This window comes from Rhynchophorus ferrugineus, unplaced genomic scaffold, assembly GCF_030347505.1.
Source record: "Rhynchophorus ferrugineus isolate W39M unplaced genomic scaffold, kcgeb_rfMv2 rfM5, whole genome shotgun sequence".
Classification (NCBI taxonomy): domain Eukaryota; kingdom Metazoa; phylum Arthropoda; class Insecta; order Coleoptera; family Curculionidae; genus Rhynchophorus; species Rhynchophorus ferrugineus.
In genome coordinates, this window is record NW_027472584.1 from 22,064,648 (window position 1) to 22,088,408 (window position 23,761).

Sequence of the window (23,761 nt, forward strand, 5' to 3'; positions counted from 1 at the left end):
TTGCGGCAAAATGACAAAAATCTAATTATATTACTCGACGGATGCCCAATTTCTCAAGCAGTGTCAGCTAAATATTTCGGCATACCTCTCGATGGTAGTTTAACTTGGAAGCATCATGTTATATATAAAGCTGACCTAAAATAAAAGAGTTTTTCAAGATTTATTAGTCAACCATAAAGCCAATTTGGATCTATGGACTGTAAATATGGAGTTGCACTGAAAAATCAAACCAACTATTAATCCAACGCATCCAAAACCAAGTTCTATGATTAATTACCAAAGCTTATCCCTACATAAGACCTCTAAATCAAATGAATATACGAGGAGATCCAAGATTTCGGCCTAAAACATGAAATAAGGTTGCTAAAACACAGCTACTGAACAACACGCAAAAATTCAGAAGATTGAAGCCAACCAAACCAGTGTTCAGTGGTTTACTGTAGAAGTGTCTTAACTTTAACTTAAATAGTTTGGTTTTACTTTCATTACTTTTTAATTAAGTTCATTAGAACAATAGTAATAAACTAATTTGTAAATTATAATTGTACTAAACATATCTAATATGAGATGTAAATAATGAAGAATAATATAATGATATGTGTTGTAACGATGTTATTAAACTAACTGATGGCCCACCCTATATAATAAGATTTTCTGGGATTTTATAACGATTTTGATGATCTAAAAAGTCCATTATTATTTATTTATGCTTTATTGGGTCAATGTTACATAAAATCTAAATAAAAAATGAAAAAATTATACTTACCTTCTCTGTTGAACTGAAATTGATTGAGGTTGATGCCAAGGCAACAACCGCAGGTGAACCATTGGCATGTACATCCATTACTTCGATAAGCAACTCGTCGTAGGATAGGTGTATTGCTCAATATGCCGGCGCCAAGTTTTAGTCCGTTACTTTTGACGTAAGGTGACTGGTTTTCGGTTTCATTCATCTTCCCATTCACCAGCACGTTTTCAATGGACGACAATCGAAATGGAATTCCCGATTTTGGTTCATAATATATATTCGGCATAGGGGATGTATCGCTATCTGCAACACACGCAATGATTCAGCATTAAATCTAATCTAAATCAAATTACATTGCCATTTACGATGAGACTCACGTATTGATAGAAAAATTTTACATTATACCGGGTTTTAATACATTATACATTTCGTAAAACACTTATAATATAAACAATATTCAGAGATTTTATGTTTGTAATAGTAATTTCAACAAACTATTTAAGTCAATAAAAGTAAAACATTTAATATTTAGCGTACATTTGTTTATAATTCCGGTTTTTTAATTCATTACCATGTTGCTATAGAAACTGGAATGATAGCTAAAAGCTTCAAAAGGCTAAAATGGCTAAAAAGCTCATATTTTCACGACTATATATAAGAAAAAAGAGTCGAAAAAACCCCGAGAACCCTCAAAATATTTGTATTTTGGTGTGAAATAAACCGAAATTCACGTTAAATTGCTTTAAAATTTATGAAAGATACAATATCAAAATTTTCTCCAATTTTTATTGTCAAATAAATGGTACCTATTCATTATTAAAATTAGTTATTTAATTGAGTAATTTGTTCTATAAGACTCGAGATAACAGGTTAAAAAGAACAAAGTGTGAGAAGGGTCTAAAAGGTGATTGATTTTGCATTTAGTTCTTAGATTCTAGTAAGGGTCAACAAGCATTGAGGAAAGCTACAAAGTCTTTATAACGCATGTAATTTTCATTAACCTATAATTATTTTAATAGAAATGGCAGCAAAAAATTTGAAAACGGCCAAAAATCGGAAATCCTTACGACTATATATATGGAAAACCCTCAAAATATTTGTATTTTGGTGTGAAATAAACCGAAATTCAGGTTAAATTGCTTTAAAATTTATGAAAGATACAATATCAAAATTTTCTCCAATTTTTATTGTCAAATAAATGGTACCTATTAATTATTAAAATTAGTTATTTAATTGAGTAATTTGTTCTATAAGACTCGAGATAACAGGTTAAAAAGAACAAAGTGTGAGAAGGGTCTAAAAGGTGATTGATTTTGCATTTAGTTCGTAGATTCTAGTAAGGGTCAACAAGCGTTGAGGAAAGCTACAAAGTCTTTATAATGCATGTAATTTTCATTAACCTATAATTATTTTAATAGAAATGGCAGCAAAAATATTGAAAACGGCCAAAAATCGTAAATCCTTACGACTATATATATGGAAAACCCTCAAAATATTTGTATTTTGGTGTGAAATAAACCGAAATTCAGGTTAAATTGCTCTAGAATTTATGAAGGATACAATATCAAAATATTCTCCAATTTTTATTGTGAAATAAATGGTACCTATTGATTATTAAAATTAGTTATTTAATTGAGTAATTTGTTCTATAAGACTCGAGATAAAAGGTTAAAAAGAATAAAGTGCGAGAAGGGTCTAAAAGGTGATTGATTTTGCATTTAGTTCGTAGATTCCAGTAAGGGTCAACAAGCGTTGAGGAAAGCTACAAAGTCTTTATAATGCATGTAATTTTCATAAACCTATAATTATTTTAATAGAAATGGCAGCAAAAAATTTTAAAACGGCCAAAAATCGCAAATCCTTACGACTATATATATGAAAAACCCTCAAAATATTTGTATTTTGGTGTGAAATAAACTAAAATTCAGGTTAAATTGCTTTAGAATTTATGAAAGATACAATATCAAAATTTTCTTCAATTTTTATTGTCAAATAAATGGTACCTATTTATTATTAAAATTAGTTATTTAATTGAGTAATTTGTTCTATAAGACTCGAGATAAAAGGTTAAAAAGAATAAAGTGCGAGAATGGTCTAAAAGGTGATTGATTTTGCAATTAGTTCGTAGATTCTAGTAAGGGTCAACAAGCGTTGAGGAAAGGTATAAAGGGGACCAGTCTAGACAAAGGTAATAAAAGGATTACCGGATAATATTGAGTAAAATTCAGTACAAAGGCAGCATAACGAGATATTTATAAAAACTTTAATATAATTAATGGGTTTTATTGAGTTAATGTGAACAACATAGATGCAGTATCAATACGCAGCGTAATTCTTTGTTTTTTGACAAGTATGATAGGGGATAATACGTTTCTAGATCCGTAGTAATATTGAAAAATGATGTATTTAAATTTATTTAAAACAAACGACTGTTATGACAGGAAATTGAGGATGTTTCGAAATATAATACGGAACGTATCCTTTAGTTCCATACGGTATGCGTTTAGGTTTGACAGTGATACATTGGAGACTTTGATGAGCTGATTCACAAGTTGTTTTATTCGGATATGTGACGAGAATTTTCATGATTATCCTATTTTCTTGAGCATAAAAACTTGATATATGGGTACAGGTATGGTCCTTCCCTTTTTTTTTGCTGTGTTAGATAATTTAATAGTGTTCTTCTTGTCTTTAGAATTCCACTGCTTTATATAGATATAAGAGCCCTATTTATTGGTTATATAAAAAATATTGTCTACTAAAAATGGAAGTGATTTATTTTTAGTTAAATAAAAAAATATATGATAAGTATTGTATTCGATAAGATATTGCCTTTAATTTTTTCAATAGATTATCGAGAGTTTCAACTAATCAATCGAGTAAAATTTAGCAAAAACTCTCATTAAATAATAATAACATAAAAGCGAAATTTAAATCCCACTGACCTCTGGTTACTCTTATTTAAAAAAAAACGTATGGAAGGAAAATGATTTTTAACGGATTTAGGTGTTATTTTAAGTCATCCTAATTTTTAGTATAAAAATAGACTTATTAATTTAGAAAAGACACTATTTTATAGCTATTTATATATATATATATATATATATATATATATATATATATATATATATATATAGAGCTATGAAAACTATGCTACGGAAACTAATGAAATAAATAAAATTTTTATTTTTAAAAATCTAAATTATGATATAACCTGAGTGATATTTTATTTAATGTCATTTACTGTATGTGATACCACGAAAATCAAACACTCATTAGAAAATAAAGAGGTATATCATCAATTATCGTGTTATATTTCTCAAAGATACAAGTGCTGTGTCTCAAATAACTGCTACGATGGCCTTTCGCGTGAAATGACTTATATTTCTTTAATTTTATCTGAACTGGGAACAATTTCTGAGAATATCAGAAAATGTAATTTTTATATTAGTAAAAAATACCTGATACTTTTGTGTTTTAAAATAAATATACTCCACTAAAGATACAGAGTGATCAATAGTGTTCAGAAGTATTAGATAACACACAAAAATAATATAGTTTATTCATTAAAACAAACTTTACTCCAATTATAGCCACATTTTTTTTTAGATGTGATCTCCAACTCTGCTAGAAAACTATTTTTGTGGACTTTTATGGAAAATATCGCACGAACTAAACACATTTTTATTTGATTGTGTACTCAATAGTAACCAATAGTATAACAGGGTGAGATGACATCAACTTGCCAAATACAGTGCCGCCAACTTCTAGATAAAAATTTTCTTTTTATTTTCTATTCTTTTTTAAAAGCCTTCCGAATAACAAAATCCTAATTTCTCCTCACAGAATATAATCTTGTTCCCTAAAATGGTTGAGTACTCCAGCTGTTAAGATAATTTTCTCACTTAACCATAATGAATAAACGAATGTAAATATGGTAAATTCAACGCTGTATAAGTTTATAAATGGAAAGCTAATATACGCTGACCGTTGTAGGTCAAAGTTAAATTTATGTAGCACCCTTGCTCTTCTGAATATGCAGTTCTGAATAACAGTAAAATTATTATCCGTTGCCCTCTCCATTAGATTATTTCATTTCGCATACATTTTGTTTGAAAAGTTTTTATAACCTTTCCTAGCAAGAACGAAGTAAGTGGTATGGCTTAGTTTTCCATTTAATTGGGATTTAAATAAATATTAAGTTTCAATAAAATTTGTTTGATATTATTTTTAGATACATATGTATTTGATGTTCACTAAATTTTACTTATAACTTCAATGAACTAGATCAGCAATGGGTGTGCTCTCTTTATTCTGACTAAGCCATCATTATCTTAGAGCTGGAGAAACTCAACATTAATTTTACTGATTGAGGTTCCGTTCATGTCTTTGGACATATTTCTTGGTAACGTTATCGAGATTTTATACCTTCAGGTCCTTATGTAGATTGTCGTATGAATGTACCATTTGTATGATATCTCAATTATTTTGGCTGCTGCAACCCCAGAGTTGAACACCACATTATTTTAAAGACTTGTTGGCAAAGCTTATCGCCGACAGGGCTGAATATCTACCCATTAACTAGTACATTTCTTGTACTTCAGCTTGAGTTCTTCATATTTTCTCTTAACATGTGGCTTCCACCTAAGTTTAACATCAGTGGTCATACTTTGTCATATTTAGCTGTATTTCCACATGGGACTACTTGCTGAACAGGACAATTAAAGAGTCCCCGGCCTGACACAATCCATATGTTTTTTAGTTAGCCCTAACCCTCAAAAGATGCGTGTATAAATTTGTCGGATCATTAGTTTGTAAATTATAGCATTTTGAGTGAAGCAACTTGTAAAAAAAATGGATAAAAAAGAATTTCGCGTGTTGATAAAATAATGCTTTTTGAAATGAAAAAATACAATTGAAGCGAAAACTTGGCTTGATACCGAGTTTCCGGACACCAGGACAATCAACCATCAAGGATTGGTATGCTAAGTTTAGAGGTGATGAAATGAGCACCGAAGACGGTGAATGCAGTGGAGAAAAGAGGTTGTTAACGACGAAAACATTTAAAAAAATCCACAAAATGATTTTGAATAACAGTAAATTAAAACTTGGATGAAATAGAAGATACTCTAAAGATATCAACTGAATGTCTATATCATATCATTCACGAATATTTGCGTATGAGAAAGCTTTGTGCAAAGTGGGAGCCACGCGAGCTCACTTTTGACTAAATACAATGACGAGTTGATGATTCGGAGCAGTGTTTGAAGATGATTAAACATAATAAACCCGAGTTTTGCGTCGATATGTAACAGTGGATGAAACATGGCTCCATGATTTCACTCCAAAATCTAATCAGCAGTCATCCGAGTGTACTGTCCGGGTTCATCGTGCATGGCGTCTCTATTATATAAAGTTATTGGACCGTTTGAAGAACGAAATCGCCGAAAATCGATCGCATTTGAAGAAAACGAAAGTGCTGCTTCACCAAGATAATGCACCGTGTCAAAAATCCATCAATTGGGCTTATAATTGCTTCCTCACTCACAGTATTCTCAGGATCTGGCTCCCAGCAACTATTTCCTCTTCTCAGATCCCAAAAGAATGCTCGCTAGGAAGAATTTTTCGTCAAACGAAGAGGTGATCGTGAAGAGGTGAGGCCAATTTTGAAGCAAAGGACAAATCACTACAAAAATTGTATCGAAAAGTTGGAGGGTCCTATAATCAGTGTATCACCCTTGATACACATATTTTACTATGGTAGGCCGGGGACTTTTCAATTGAATGATTGTTACACAATGGCTTGCAGCAGCAACATTTTTATTGGATGAAGTCCTAGTGTATAGCAGATACATTACTGGTCCCAATACACCCTGTGGCACGACATGCGGTATAGTGATATAGTAATTTTAAATAAAAATAACCTACTTTTAATATATGGTAATAGATTAATACAACTGTTCCAAATACCTCTTAAATATTCCAACAAAAATGCTGATTTTTCCTTATTATATAACCAGTTATTCCACCAAAATGCTAAGCTAATAACCAACCGAAGAAAAATAATAAATATAAATCAAAGACTTAGAAAAAGTTAATCTCTGTTGCTACTCATCGGGTTGAGGAATAAACAGTTTCTCCATATGATAACCATGGACTGGTGATAATAAATATTAATATTAATTATAATAAAAGTTATGGAATTACAGCAGTAATATTTCATTGAAGTATGAAATATTTTTCTGCTAAGTGATAATAAGGAATCTAAAGAACGGGTTTAAAAAAAGGATAGATAAAACATAAAGAATGTCATATTTTTTCCATTTAAGAAGAGAAAATGTGGTCATGAACTTCGAGTTTATAAGACAGGGCTGTCGGACGATTAAGTCGGGATGCCGGGCAATTTTTGGCTTCAAACTAGAAGGCTTTATTAGTATTAAAATGTCCCAAGAATGTGTTTAATTAAGATCTTAGAACTTGTATTAGGCTAGTTAGGAAAACAGCGTGCCGGAAAGGCAAGCAAACAATCTGGAATGCCGTTTAAGATTTGGGTTACCTTGATTGAGGTAATTAAGAAGGCGTAAAAACATTGCATTAATTGTCCCATTAACATTGGCCCACAAAATTGTTATTTACTTAATTTACAATCGCAATTAAGATCGGATCGCATTATCTAAATCTAGCCAATTACGGATTTTATTATATAAAAAACGGTTTAATTATAATTAACACGGGGTGATTAACACAAATTACCTATTATATTTGAGCACGTTCATAAGTTCATTAAACATTTTATTTGATTTCAAGAAAATTTTTAGAAAGAAAAAAATTAGCTGGACATAAATCAAGAGTCACCTGAACTATGGCAAGTGGTCCCATCTTATTGAAATTAATTTTTTTTCCTGTAACCATTCGATAAAATCTATTAGAGTTGCCATTAACTGAATTAAATAGAGACCTTTAGTAAGTGAAGTAACTTTAACAAGTTCTTTGATTCTTTCAAGACCTGATTGTTTGATGATTTAATCCTGAATTTGCTTCCATCAATTTCCATGGCTTTTAGAAGATTGCCTATAGCTTACAATTTCTTGATATAATGTCTGATGAAACATTTACGGGATAATTTACAGTCACCAGTGATATTCTTCATCGGGAACTCTGACTATAATAGGTGACTAATATTTACTTATATTGTAATATCTGTATACTCAAGAAACTAGCCACCCAAAATAGTATTGCTTGAATCACCATCAACACCAGAATTGTTCAATGGGGTGTGCTAACCTTTTTCTACGTTTATATAACTCATTTTCACTTCTGTGAATTATTTGTGGTGATTTCCTCTTATGAATCTTACTGCCACGTACTTTTAATTCTATCTTGATTCGTGATTGTTAATTTAAATTTTACATTTTGTTCTGTCCTGTATTCCTTTCCTATCATTGTTTAATTTTGTTATATACCTCTTCTCTGTTCAAATTCGACAAATAAGAGATCCTTTTCGCATTTCCTCCTGGATATTCAGCTTCAATAGCTTCAAAATGTAACGTTACAATGTTTTCATAAAAAATATGCTGGACATAAATCAGAACTCCTAGGAGCCCAGTTTCGTTTCCCACGCGCACGCTTTCATCTGAATTGTGCAAGTAGTTCCATTTCGCTGAAATCAAATTTTTTTGCTGTAACCTTTTGATTTTGAAGCCACAATATCTATTAGAGATACCAGTAACTGCATTAAATAGGAACCTTTGGTAAGTGAAATAATTTGTGGTACTTTAGACGGAGATTATGCTTCACTCCAATACGACAAAGTTTGCTTATTCAGGAAACTTTTTATATAATCCTTATCTCCATTGAAGAGCATGATGTTAGTGAATCTTGGATGTATTTTTATATGGAGACGCAGATTAAGTCATTCCTAAATCAGAGGAAAATTTGAACACATTCTTCGATTTCTATGTAAAGATTCTGGAAGAAAGAACTTTTTAAATGCTTTCCGCCATGTTTGTAAATCCTTGAGCGCTTGTGTTATTTTGAATTTTTCAATCTACTTCTTAAATATCAGATCAGATATTGATGGTCAGATAGTCACTGATATACGGTAGTTCGAATTTTCGAAAAAAAAGGATTTTTTAACAAAATCGAAAGTCAGTTACTATGCGAATTAATAAAACTATGGTGGATGATAATGAGAAAATTAAGTAAATCTTGCGAATATCCAACTTTCTATCTAGTGCAGTATAAATTATGATAAATAATTAAAATTTTCTTAGAATCTAAACTTAATAATTCAAAATACGAAACAAATTCATAAAAATAAACAAAAAGGGACAAATAAGTCACAAAAGATCGATGATGGCTATACATTGATCTCACCCTGTATAATAAAATAACATAGACTAATGTATACATATTTTTTATTTATTTATATTAACATTTAGTTCAATATAATGAATCTATTTTATATGGAAATATAACATCGAACAACATAGGCCATATAGGTAGTAAAATCGACGTAAATTTCAATAAATCGCTGACATTATAAAGGTTTCAAAATGGTTACAATTTTTACTATAAACAGATTTATTACCGCAGAAGATTTGTCCCTTCACACCATCTCGTATCATTATCTTCCCGAAGCAATTCGAAAGCTTCTTAAAGGATTTCGTAAATTGTAAGACCTATTTTACGTCTATATTGTAATATGGTTTTGTATATATCGGCCTGTCACTTCTGATATGTTTGTTCTTTTATTTAGATCGAAGTAAAAATATATGCTTTATTTGGGCGTGTTGGTGAAATGTGTGCTTTTAAATTTAGCGCGGTTTGTTACACGTTACTTGGTAAAGAAAAAAAATTCTTCTAAAATTCCGGTTTTAAATTAAAAAGTTACTTAGTCAAAAATGACAACTTAAGATAGTTTTCAGATTGAAAATATTGAATACAGTCTCTACAAAATGCTACCTGTATCTCTAAAACCAGAAACAATGGTGATTTTATGATGATTTTTTAATTATGTAGATAACAAATTTTGAATAGATTATTTTTACTCTATAAACTGAAAACATGATAAACGAAACCTCTTGTTTGAAAACTATTATACGATGACTCGAATCAGTGTAAAATTATGTATAATTGTTGTAATTTACATTAACGTGAGATTATTCCAACGAAAATGAGAGCAAGAGACTGGAATGTATGGAAACAATGTACGGAAAAAGATAAAAGTCTCCCTAATAAACACAAAACTTTGAAAATATATGTATTTTGGATCCAAATAAAGGAAAGTCAGTGTTAAATTGTTTTAGAGTTTCTTAGAAGTTTATAGTTTTTGATATACGTGATATAAAGAGAATATAACTTAAAATATAAATAAAATATAAAATATAAAGTATGACTTAAAAACTGAACATTGTATAAAAACAATTATACCAGTATTTGATTCAGTAGAAAATTTATAGACTTCAATATTCTATAGATTCGATTATATAGATTCTATAGAAAATTCTAATTCTATAGATTTTAAAAACCTATAGAATTTTAATTAACTTCAAATTATTTCAATGACAATAAGAAGCAAGAGGAAGCTTGAAAATGACAAAAAATCGCAAATTTTCACGGTATAACATTTCTATCACACCGATAAGGACAAAATTCTCGTAATATATGTATTTTGGCGTAAGATAAACTAAAATTTATGTTATATTGCTGTAGAATTTATACTTTTTAAAATATGTGATATAAACCGAAATCCACTCATGTTTTTGAAAATACAGTCTTCATTATATATCCCAACAATCAAAGGTTGCATAAAATATGTTACACCGCTATTCGATTTAGCTTAAGATTCTTTATAATCTGTGTAACTTTCATTGACCTGCAATAATTTGAACAGAAGTGACAACAAAAAACCTTAAAATGTCAAAAAATAGCACATTTTCACGACTATGAAAAATATCGAAAAACTGCCAGGAATTTTTATCATGCGGATAAAGACAAAACTCTCGTAATATATGTGTGTTAGTGTGAGATAAAATAAAATTCATATTAAATTGTCTAGAGCAATTCATACATTTTAAGATATGTAACATAAACAGAAATCCACTCATTTTTTGAAAATACAGTTTTCGTTATATATCCCAACAATCAATGGTTGTATAAAATAAGTTATACCACCATTATATTCAGCTGAAAATTCTTTATAATCTACGTAACTTTCATTGACCTGCAAGAACTTGAACAGAAGTGACAACAAAAAATCTGAAAATGTCAAAAAATCGCAAATTTTCACGACTATATATATGGAAAAAGTGCCAGGAATGTTTATCACGCGGATAAGGACAAAACTCTCGTAATATATGTATTTTGGTGTGAGATAAACTAAAATTCATGTTAAATTGCTCTAGAATTTATACTTTCTAAGATATGTAACATAAACAGAAATCCACTCATTTTTTGAAAATACAGTTTTCGTTATATATCCCAACAATCAAGGGTTGTTTAAAATATGTTATACCACCATTAGATTCAGCTGAAAATTCTTTATAATCTACGTAACTTTCATTGACCTGCAAGAACTTGAACAGAAGTGACAACAAAAAAATCTGAAAATGTTAAAAAATCGCAAATTTTCACGACTATATATATGGAAAAAGTGCCAGGAATGTTTAACACGCGGATAAGGACAAAACTCTCGTAATATATGTGTTTTGGTGTGAGATAAACTAAAATTCATGTTAAATTGCTCTAGAATTTATACTTTTTAAGATATCTAACATAAACAGAAATCCACTCATTTTTTGAAAATACAGTTTTCGTTATATATCCCAACAATCAAGGGTTGTTTAAAATATGTTATACCACCATTAGATTCAGCTAAAAATTCTTTATAATCTACGTAACTTTCATTGACCTGCAAGAACTTGAACAGAAGTGACAACAAAAAAATCTGAAAATGTTAAAAAATCGCAAATTTTCACGACTATATATATGGAAAAAGTGCCAGGAATGTTTAACACGCGGATAAGGACAAAACTCTCGTAATATATGTGTTTTGGTGTGAGATAAACTAAAATTCATGTTAAATTGCTCTAGAATTTATACTTTTTAAGATATCTAACATAAACAGAAATCCACTCATTTTTTGAAAATACAGTTTTCGTTATATATCCCAACAATCAAGGGTTGTTTAAAATATGTTATACCACCATTAGATTCAGCTAAAAATTCTTTATAATCTACGTAACTTTCATTGACCTGCAAGAACTTGAACAGAAGTGACAACAAAAAAATCTGAAAATGTTAAAAAATCGCAAATTTTCACGACTATATATATGGAAAAAGTGCCAGGAATGTTTAACACGCGGATAAGGACAAAACTCTCGTAATATATGTGTTTTGGTGTGAGATAAACTAAAATTCATGTTAAATTGCTCTAGAATTTATACTTTTTAAGATATCTAACATAAACAGAAATCCACTCATTTTTTGAAAATACAGTTTTCGTTATATATCCCAACAATCAAGGGTTGTTTAAAATATGTTATACCACCATTAGATTCAGCTAAAAATTCTTTATAATCTACGTAACTTTCATTGACCTGCAAGAACTTGAACAGAAGTGACAACAAAAAAATCTGAAAATGTTAAAAAATCGCAAATTTTCACGACTATATATATGGAAAAAGTGCCAGGAATGTTTAACACGCGGATAAGGACAAAACTCTCGTAATATATGTGTTTTGGTGTGAGATAAACTAAAATTCATGTTAAATTGCTCTAGAATTTATACTTTTTAAGATATCTAACATAAACAGAAATCCACTCATTTTTTGAAAATACAGTTTTCGTTATATGTCCCAACAATCAAGGGTTGTTTAAAATATGTTATACCACCATTAGATTCAGCTAAAAATTCTTTATAATCTACGTAACTTTCATTGACCTGCAAGAACTTGAACAGAAGTGACAACAAAAAAATCTGAAAATGTTAAAAAATCGCAAATTTTCACGACTATATATATGGAAAAAGTGCCAGGAATGTTTATCACGCGGATAAGGACAAAACTCTCGTAATATATGTATTTTGGTGTGAGATAAACTAAAATTCATGTTAAATTGCTCTAGAATTTATACTTTCTAAGATATGTAACATAAACAGAAATCCACTCATTTTTTGAAAATACAGTTTTCGTTATATATCCCAACAATCAAGGGTTGTTTAAAATATGTTATACCACCATTAGATTCAGCTGAAAATTCTTTATAATCTACGTAACTTTCATTGACCTGCAAGAACTTGAACAGAAGTGACAACAAAAAAATCTGAAAATGTTAAAAAATCGCAAATTTTCACGACTATATATATGGAAAAAGTGCCAGGAATGTTTAACACGCGGATAAGGACAAAACTCTCGTAATATATGTGTTTTGGTGTGAGATAAACTAAAATTCATGTTAAATTGCTCTAGAATTTATACTTTTTAAGATATCTAACATAAACAGAAATCCACTCATTTTTTGAAAATACAGTTTTCGTTATATGTCCCAACAATCAAGGGTTGTTTAAAATATGTTATACCACCATTAGATTCAGCTAAAAATTCTTTATAATCTACGTAACTTTCATTGACCTGCAAGAACTTGAACAGAAGTGACAACAAAAAAATCTGAAAATGTTAAAAAATCGCAAATTTTCACGACTATATATATGGAAAAAGTGCCAGGAATGTTTAACACGCGGATAAGGACAAAACTCTCGTAATATATGTGTTTTGGTGTGAGATAAACTAAAATTCATGTTAAATTGCTCTAGAATTTATACTTTTTAAGATATCTAACATAAACAGAAATCCACTCATTTTTTGAAAATACAGTTTTCGTTATATGTCCCAACAATCAAGGGTTGTTTAAAATATGTTATACCACCATTAGATTCAGCTAAAAATTCTTTATAATCTACGTAACTTTCATTGACCTGCAAGAACTTGAACAGAAGTGACAACAAAAAAATCTGAAAATGTTAAAAAATCGCAAATTTTCACGACTATATATATGGAAAAAGTGCCAGGAATGTTTATCACGCGGATAAGGACAAAACTCTCGTAATATATGTATTTTGGTGTGAGATAAACTAAAATTCATGTTAAATTGCTCTAGAATTTATACTTTCTAAGATATGTAACATAAACAGAAATCCACTCATTTTTTGAAAATACAGTTTTCGTTATATATCCCAACAATCAAGGGTTGTTTAAAATATGTTATACCACCATTAGATTCAGCTGAAAATTCTTTATAATCTACGTAACTTTCATTGACCTGCAAGAACTTGAACAGAAGTGACAACAAAAAAATCTGAAAATGTTAAAAAATCGCAAATTTTCACGACTATATATATGGAAAAAGTGCCAGGAATGTTTAACACGCGGATAAGGACAAAACTCTCGTAATATATGTGTTTTGGTGTGAGATAAACTAAAATTCATGTTAAATTGCTCTAGAATTTATACTTTCTAAGATATGTAACATAAACAGAAATCCACTCATTTTTTGAAAATACAGTTTTCGTTATATATCCCAACAATCAAGGGTTGTTTAAAATATGTTATACCACCATTAGATTCAGCTGAAAATTCTTTATAATCTACGTAACTTTCATTGACCTGCAAGAACTTGAACAGAAGTGACAACAAAAAAATCTGAAAATGTTAAAAAATCGCAAATTTTCACGACTATATATATGGAAAAAGTGCCAGGAATGTTTAACACGCGGATAAAGACAAAACTCTCGTAATATATGTGTTTTGGTGTGAGATAAACTAAAATTCATGTTAAATTGCTCTAGAATTTATACTTTTTAAGATATCTAACATAAACAGAAATCCACTCATTTTTTGAAAATACAGTTTTCGTTATATGTCCCAACAATCAAGGGTTGTTTAAAATATGTTATACCACCATTAGATTCAGCTAAAAATTCTTTATAATCTACGTAACTTTCATTGACCTGCAAGAACTTGAACAGAAGTGACAACAAAAAATCTGAAAATGTTAAAAAATCGCAAATTTTCACGACTATATATATGGAAAAAGTGCCAGGAATGTTTATCACGCGGATAAGGACAAAACTCTCGTAATATATGTGTTTTGGTGTGAGATAAACTAAAATTCATGTTAAATTGCTCTAGAATTTATACTTTTTAAGATATGTAACATAAACAGAAATCCACTCATTTTTTGAAAATACAGTTTTCGTTATATGTCCCAACAATCAAGGGTTGTTTAAAATATGTTATACCACCATTAGATTCAGCTAAAAATTCTTTATAATCTACGTAACTTTCATTGACCTGCAAGAACTTGAACAGAAGTGACAACAAAAAATCTGAAAATGTTAAAAAATCGCAAATTTTCACGACTATATATATGGAAAAAGTGCCAGGAATGTTTAACACGCGGATAAGGACAAAACTCTCGTAATATATGTGTTTTGGTGTGAGATAAACTAAAATTCATGTTAAATTGCTCTAGAATTTATACTTTTTAAGATATCTAACATAAACAGAAATCCACTCATTTTTTGAAAATACAGTTTTCGTTATATGTCCCAACAATCAAGGGTTGTTTAAAATATGTTATACCACCATTAGATTTAGCTAAAAATTCTTTATAATCTACGTAACTTTCATTGACCTGCAAGAACTTGAACAGAAGTGACAACAAAAAATCTGAAAATGTTAAAAAATCGCAAATTTTCACGACTATATATATGGAAAAAGTGCCAGGAATGTTTATCACGCGGATAAGGACAAAACTCTCGTAATATATGTGTTTTGGTGTGAGATAAACTAAAATTCATGTTAAATTGCTCTAGAATTTATACTTTTTAAGATATGTAACATAAACAGAAATCCACTCATTTTTTGAAAATACAGTTTTCGTTATATATCCCAACAATCAAGGGTTGTTTAAAATATGTTATACCACCATTAGATTCAGCTGAAAATTCTTTATAATCTACGTAACTTTCATTGACCTGCAAGAACTTGAACAGAAGTGACAACAAAATAATCTGAAAATGTTAAAAAATCGCAAATTTTCACGACTATATATATGGAAAAAGTGCCAGGAATGTTTAACACGCGGATAAGGACAAAACTCTCGTAATATATGTGTTTTGGTGTGAGATAAACTAAAATTCATGTTAAATTGCTCTAGAATTTATACTTTTTAAGATATCTAACATAAACAGAAATCCACTCATTTTTTGAAAATACAGTTTTCGTTATATATCCCAACAATCAAGGGTTGTTTAAAATATGTTATACCACCATTAGATTCAGCTGAAAATTCTTTATAATCTACGTAACTTTCATTGACCTGCAAGAACTTGAACAGAAGTGACAACAAAAAAATCTGAAAATGTTAAAAAATCGCAAATTTTCACGACTATATATATGGAAAAAGTGCCAGGAATGTTTAACACGCGGATAAGGACAAAACTCTCGTAATATATGTGTTTTGGTGTGAGATAAACTAAAATTCATGTTAAATTGCTCTAGAATTTATACTTTTTAAGATATGTAACATAAACAGAAATCCACTCATTTTTTGAAAATACAGTTTTCGTTATATATCCCAACAATCAAGGGTTGTTTAAAATATGTTATACCACCATTAGATTCAGCTGAAAATTCTTTATAATCTACGTAACTTTCATTGACCTGCAAGAACTTGAAGAGAAGTGACAACAAAAAATCTGAAAATGTTAAAAAATCGCAAATTTTCACGACTATATATATGGAAAAAGTGCCAGGAATGTTTAACACGCGGATAAGGACAAAACTCTCGTAATATATGTGTTTTGGTGTGAGATAAACTAAAATTCATGTTAAATTGCTCTAGAATTTATACTTTTTAAGATATCTAACATAAACAGAAATCCACTCATTTTTTGAAAATACAGTTTTCGTTATATATCCCAACAATCAAGGGTTGTTTAAAATATGTTATACCACCATTAGATTCAGCTGAAAATTCTTTATAATCTACGTAACTTTCATTGACCTGCAAGAACTTGAACAGAAGTGACAACAAAAAATCTGAAAATGTTAAAAAATCGCAAATTTTCACGACTATATATATGGAAAAAGTGCCAGGAATGTTTAACACGCGGATAAGGACAAAACTCTCGTAATATATGTGTTTTGGTGTGAGATAAACTAAAATTCATGTTAAATTGCTCTAGAATTTATACTTTTTAAGATATCTAACATAAACAGAAATCCACTCATTTTTTGAAAATACAGTTTTCGTTATATATCCCAACAATCAAGGGTTGTTTAAAATATGTTATACCACCATTAGATTCAGCTGAAAATTCTTTATAATCTACGTAACTTTCATTGACCTGCAAGAACTTGAACAGAAGTGACAACAAAAAATCTGAAAATGTTAAAAAATCGCAAATTTTCACGACTATATATATGGAAAAAGTGCCAGGAATGTTTATCACGCGGATAAGGACAAAACTCTCGTAATATATGTGTTTTGGTGTGAGATAAACTAAAATTCATGTTAAATTGCTCTAGAATTTATACTTTTTAAGATATGTAACATAAACAGAAATCCACTCATTTTTTGAAAATACAGTTTTCGTTATATGTCCCAACAATCAAGGGTTGTTTAAAATATGTTATACCACCATTAGATTCAGCTGAAAATTCTTTATAATCTACGTAACTTTCATTGACCTGCAAGAACTTGAACAGAAGTGACAACAAAAAATCTGAAAATGTTAAAAAATCGCAAATTTTCACGACTATATATATGGAAAAAGTGCCAGGAATGTTTATCACGCGGATAAGGACAAAACTCTCGTAATATATGTGTTTTGGTGTGAGATAAACTAAAATTCATGTTAAATTGCTCTAGAATTTATACTTTTTAAGATATCTAACATAAACAGAAATCCACTCATTTTTTGAAAATACAGTTTTCGTTATATATCCCAACAATCAAGGGTTGTTTAAAATATGTTATACCACCATTAGATTCAGCTGAAAATTCTTTATAATCTACGTAACTTTCATTGACCTGCAAGAACTTGAACAGAAGTGACAACAAAAAAATCTGAAAATGTTAAAAAATCGCAAATTTTCACGACTATATATATGGAAAAAGTGCCAGGAATGTTTAACACGCGGATAAGGACAAAACTCTCGTAATATATGTGTTTTGGTGTGAGATAAACTAAAATTCATGTTAAATTGCTCTAGAATTTATACTTTTTAAGATATCTAACATAAACAGAAATCCACTCATTTTTTGAAAATACAGTTTTCGTTATATATCCCAACAATCAAGGGTTGTTTAAAATATGTTATACCACCATTAGATTCAGCTGAAAATTCTTTATAATCTACGTAACTTTCATTGACCTGCAAGAACTTGAACAGAAGTGACAACAAAAAATCTGAAAATGTTAAAAAATCGCAAATTTTCACGACTATATATATGGAAAAAGTGCCAGGAATGTTTATCACGCGGATAAGGACAAAACTCTCGTAATATATGTGTTTTGGTGTGAGATAAACTAAAATTCATGTTAAATTGCTCTAGAATTTATACTTTTTAAGATATGTAACATAAACAGAAATCCACTCATTTTTTGAAAATACAGTTTTCGTTATATATCCCAACAATCAAGGGTTGTTTAAAATATGTTATACCACCATTAGATTCAGCTGAAAATTCTTTATAATCTACGTAACTTTCATTGACCTGCAAGAACTTGAACAGAAGTGACAACAAAAAAATCTGAAAATGTTAAAAAATCGCAAATTTTCACGACTATATATATGGAAAAAGTGCCAGGAATGTTTAACACGCGGATAAGGACAAAACTCTCGTAATATATGTGTTTTGGTGTGAGATAAACTAAAATTCATGTTAAATTGCTCTAGAATTTATACTTTTTAAGATATCTAACATAAACAGAAATCCACTCATTTTTTGAAAATACAGTTTTCGTTATATATCCCAACAATCAAGGGTTGTTTAAAATATGTTATACCACCATTAGATTCAGCTGAAAATTCTTTATAATCTACGTAACTTTCATTGACCTGCAAGAACTTGAACAGAAGTGACAACAAAAAATCTGAAAATGTTAAAAAATCGCAAATTTTCACGACTATATATATGGAAAAAGTGCCAGGAATGTTTATCACGCGGATAAGGGCAAAACTCTCGTAATATATGTGTTTTGGTGTGAGATAAACTAAAATTCATGTTAAATTGCTCTAGAATTCATACTTTTTAAGATATCTAACATAAACAGAAATCCACTCATTTTTTGAAAATACAGTTTTCGTTATATATCCCAACAATCAAGGGTTGTTTAAAATATGTTATACCACCATTAGATTCAGCTGAAAATTCTTTATAATCTACGTAACTTTCATTGACCTGCAAGAACTTGAACAGAAGTGACAACAAAAAATCTGAAAATGTTAAAAAATCGCAAATTTTCACGACTATATATATGGAAAAAGTGCCAGGAATGTTTATCACGCGGATAAGGGCAAAACTCTCGTAATATATGTGTTTTGGTGTGAGATAAACTAAAATTCATGTTAAATTGCTCTAGAATTCATACTTTTTAAGATATCTAACATAAACAGAAATCCACTCATTTTTTGAAAATACAGTTTTCGTTATATATCCCAACAATCAAGGGTTGTTTAAAATATGTTATACCACCATTAGATTCAGCTGAAAATTCTTTATAATCTACGTAACTTTCATTGACCTGCAAGAACTTGAACAGAAGTGACAACAAAAAATCTGAAAATGTTAAAAAATCGCAAATTTTCACGACTATATATATGGAAAAAGTGCCAGGAATGTTTATCACGCGGATAAGGGCAAAACTCTCGTAATATATGTGTTTTGGTGTGAGATAAACTAAAATTCATGTTAAATTGCTCTAGAATTCATACTTTTTAAGATATCTAACATAAACAGAAATCCACTCATTTTTTGAAAATACAGTTTTCGTTATATATCCCAACAATCAAGGGTTGTTTAAAATATGTTATACCACCATTAGATTCAGCTGAAAATTCTTTATAATCTACGTAACTTTCATTGACCTGCAAGAACTTGAACAGAAGTGACAACAAAAAATCTGAAAATGTTAAAAAATCGCAAATTTTCACGACTATATATATGGAAAAAGTGCCAGGAATGTTTATCACGCGGATAAGGGCAAAACTCTCGTAATATATGTGTTTTGGTGTGAGATAAACTAAAATTCATGTTAAATTGCTCTAGAATTCATACTTTTTAAGATATCTAACATAAACAGAAATCCACTCATTTTTTGAAAATACAGTTTTCGTTATATATCCCAACAATCAAGGGTTGTTTAAAATATGTTATACCACCATTAGATTCAGCTGAAAATTCTTTATAATCTACGTAACTTTCATTGACCTGCAAGAACTTGAACAGAAGTGACAACAAAAAATCTGAAAATGTTAAAAAATCGCAAATTTTCACGACTATATATATGGAAAAAGTGCCAGGAATGTTTATCACGCGGATAAGGGCAAAACTCTCGTAATATATGTGTTTTGGTGTGAGATAAACTAAAATTCATGTTAAATTGCTCTAGAATTCATACTTTTTAAGATATCTAACATAAACAGAAATCCACTCATTTTTTGAAAATACAGTTTTCGTTATATATCCCAACAATCAAGGGTTGTTTAAAATATGTTATACCACCATTAGATTCAGCTGAAAATTCTTTATAATCTACGTAACTTTCATTGACCTGCAAGAACTTGAACAGAAGTGACAACAAAAAATCTGAAAATGTTAAAAAATCGCAAATTTTCACGACTATATATATGGAAAAGTGCCAGGAATGTTTATCACGCGGATAAGGGCAAAACTCTCGTAATATATGTGTTTTGGTGTGAGATAAACTAAAATTCATGTTAAATTGCTCTAGAATTCATACTTTTTAAGATATCTAACATAAACAGAAATCCACTCATTTTTTGAAAATACAGTTTTCGTTATATATCCCAACAATCAAGGGTTGTTTAAAATATGTTATACCACCATTAGATTCAGCTGAAAATTCTTTATAATCTACGTAACTTTCATTGACCTGCAAGAACTTGAACAGAAGTGACAACAAAAAATCTGAAAATGTTAAAAAATCGCAAATTTTCACGACTATATATATGGAAAAAGTGCCAGGAATGTTTATCACGCGGATAAGGGCAAAACTCTCGTAATATATGTGTTTTGGTGTGAGATAAACTAAAATTCATGTTAAATTGCTCTAGAATTCATACTTTTTAAGATATCTAACATAAACAGAAATCCACTCATTTTTTGAAAATACAGTTTTCGTTATATATCCCAACAATCAAGGGTTGTTTAAAATATGTTATACCACCATTAGATTCAGCTGAAAATTCTTTATAATCTACGTAACTTTCATTGACCTGCAAGAACTTGAACAGAAGTGACAACAAAAAATCTGAAAATGTTAAAAAATCGCAAATTTTCACGACTATATATATGGAAAAAGTGCCAGGAATGTTTATCACGCGGATAAGGACAAAACTCTCGTAATATATGTGTTTTGGTGTGAGATAAACTAAAATTCATGTTAAATTGCTCTAGAATTTATACTTTTTAAGATATGTAACATAAACAGAAATCCACTCATTTTTTGAAAATACAGTTTTCGTTATATATCCCAACAATCAAGGGTTGTTTAAAATATGTTATACCACCATTAGATTCAGCTGAAAATTCTTTATAATCTACGTAACTTTCATTGACCTGCAAGAACTTGAACAGAAGTGACAACAAAAAAATCTGAAAATGTTAAAAAATCGCAAATTTTCACGACTATATATATGGAAAAAGTGCCAGGAATGTTTAACACGCGGATAAGGACAAAACTCTCGTAATATATGTGTTTTGGTGTGAGATAAACTAAAATTCATGTTAAATTGCTCTAGAATTTATACTTTTTAAGATATCTAACATAAACAGAAATCCACTCATTTTTTGAAAATACAGTTTTCGTTATATATCCCAACAATCAAGGGTTGTTTAAAATATGTTATACCACCATTAGATTCAGCTGAAAATTCTTTATAATCTACGTAACTTTCATTGACCTGCAAGAACTTGAACAGAAGTGACAACAAAAAATCTGAAAATGTTAAAAAATCGCAAATTTTCACGACTATATATATGGAAAAAGTGCCAGGAATGTTTATCACGCGGATAAGGACAAAACTCTCGTAATATATGTGTTTTGGTGTGAGATAAACTAAAATTCATGTTAAATTGCTCTAGAATTTATACTTTTTAAGATATGTAACATAAACAGAAATCCACTCATTTTTTGAAAATACAGTTTTCGTTATATATCCCAACAATCAAGGGTTGTTTAAAATATGTTATACCACCATTAGATTCAGCTGAAAATTCTTTATAATCTACGTAACTTTCATTGACCTGCAAGAACTTGAACAGAAGTGACAACAAAAAAATCTGAAAATGTTAAAAAATCGCAAATTTTCACGACTATATATATGGAAAAAGTGCCAGGAATGTTTAACACGCGGATAAGGACAAAACTCTCGTAATATATGTGTTTTGGTGTGAGATAAACTAAAATTCATGTTAAATTGCTCTAGAATTTATACTTTTTAAGATATCTAACATAAACAGAAATCCACTCATTTTTTGAAAATACAGTTTTCGTTATATATCCCAACAATCAAGGGTTGTTTAAAATATGTTATACCACCATTAGATTCAGCTGAAAATTCTTTATAATCTACGTAACTTTCATTGACCTGCAAGAACTTGAACAGAAGTGACAACAAAAAATCTGAAAATGTTAAAAAATCGCAAATTTTCACGACTATATATATGGAAAAAGTGCCAGGAATGTTTAACACGCGGATAAGGACAAAACTCTCGTAATATATGTGTTTTGGTGTGAGATAAACTAAAATTCATGTTAAATTGCTCTAGAATTTATACTTTTTAAGATATCTAACATAAACAGAAATCCACTCATTTTTTGAAAATACAGTTTTCGTTATATATCCCAACAATCAAGGGTTGTTTAAAATATGTTATACCACCATTAGATTCAGCTGAAAATTCTTTATAATCTACGTAACTTTCATTGACCTGCAAGAACTTGAACAGAAGTGACAACAAAAAATCTGAAAATGTTAAAAAATCGCAAATTTTCACGACTATATATATGGAAAAAGTGCCAGGAATGTTTATCACGCGGATAAGGACAAAACTCTCGTAATATATGTGTTTTGGTGTGAGATAAACTAAAATTCATGTTAAATTGCTCTAGAATTTATACTTTTTAAGATATGTAACATAAACAGAAATCCACTCATTTTTTGAAAATACAGTTTTCGTTATATATCCCAACAATCAAGGGTTGTTTAAAATATGTTATACCACCATTAGATTCAGCTGAAAATTCTTTATAATCTACGTAACTTTCATTGACCTGCAAGAACTTGAACAGAAGTGACAACAAAAAAATCTGAAAATGTTAAAAAATCGCAAATTTTCACGACTATATATATGGAAAAAGTGCCAGGAATGTTTAACACGCGGATAAGGACAAAACTCTCGTAATATATGTGTTTTGGTGTGAGATAAACTAAAATTCATGTTAAATTGCTCTAGAATTTATACTTTTTAAGATATCTAACATAAACAGAAATCCACTCATTTTTTGAAAATACAGTTTTCGTTATATATCCCAACAATCAAGGGTTGTTTAAAATATGTTATACCACCATTAGATTCAGCTGAAAATTCTTTATAATCTACGTAACTTTCATTGACCTGCAAGAACTTGAACAGAAGTGACAACAAAAAATCTGAAAATGTTAAAAAATCGCAAATTTTCACGACTATATATATGGA

General features: G+C 29.6%; 1 protein-coding gene across 1 annotated transcript in view; it reads right to left on the reverse strand.

Moving 5' to 3' along the window:
* Nucleotides 1-23,761, reverse strand: part of LOC143196979 (uncharacterized) — a 54,860-nt gene that overhangs the window by 29,938 nt on the left and 1,161 nt on the right. The window contains exon 2 of the mRNA XM_076404973.1: nucleotides 767-1,051. Within this exon, the coding sequence (XP_076261088.1) occupies nucleotides 767-1,051 (285 nt within the window). The remainder of the gene's footprint in view (nucleotides 1-766; nucleotides 1,052-23,761) is intronic.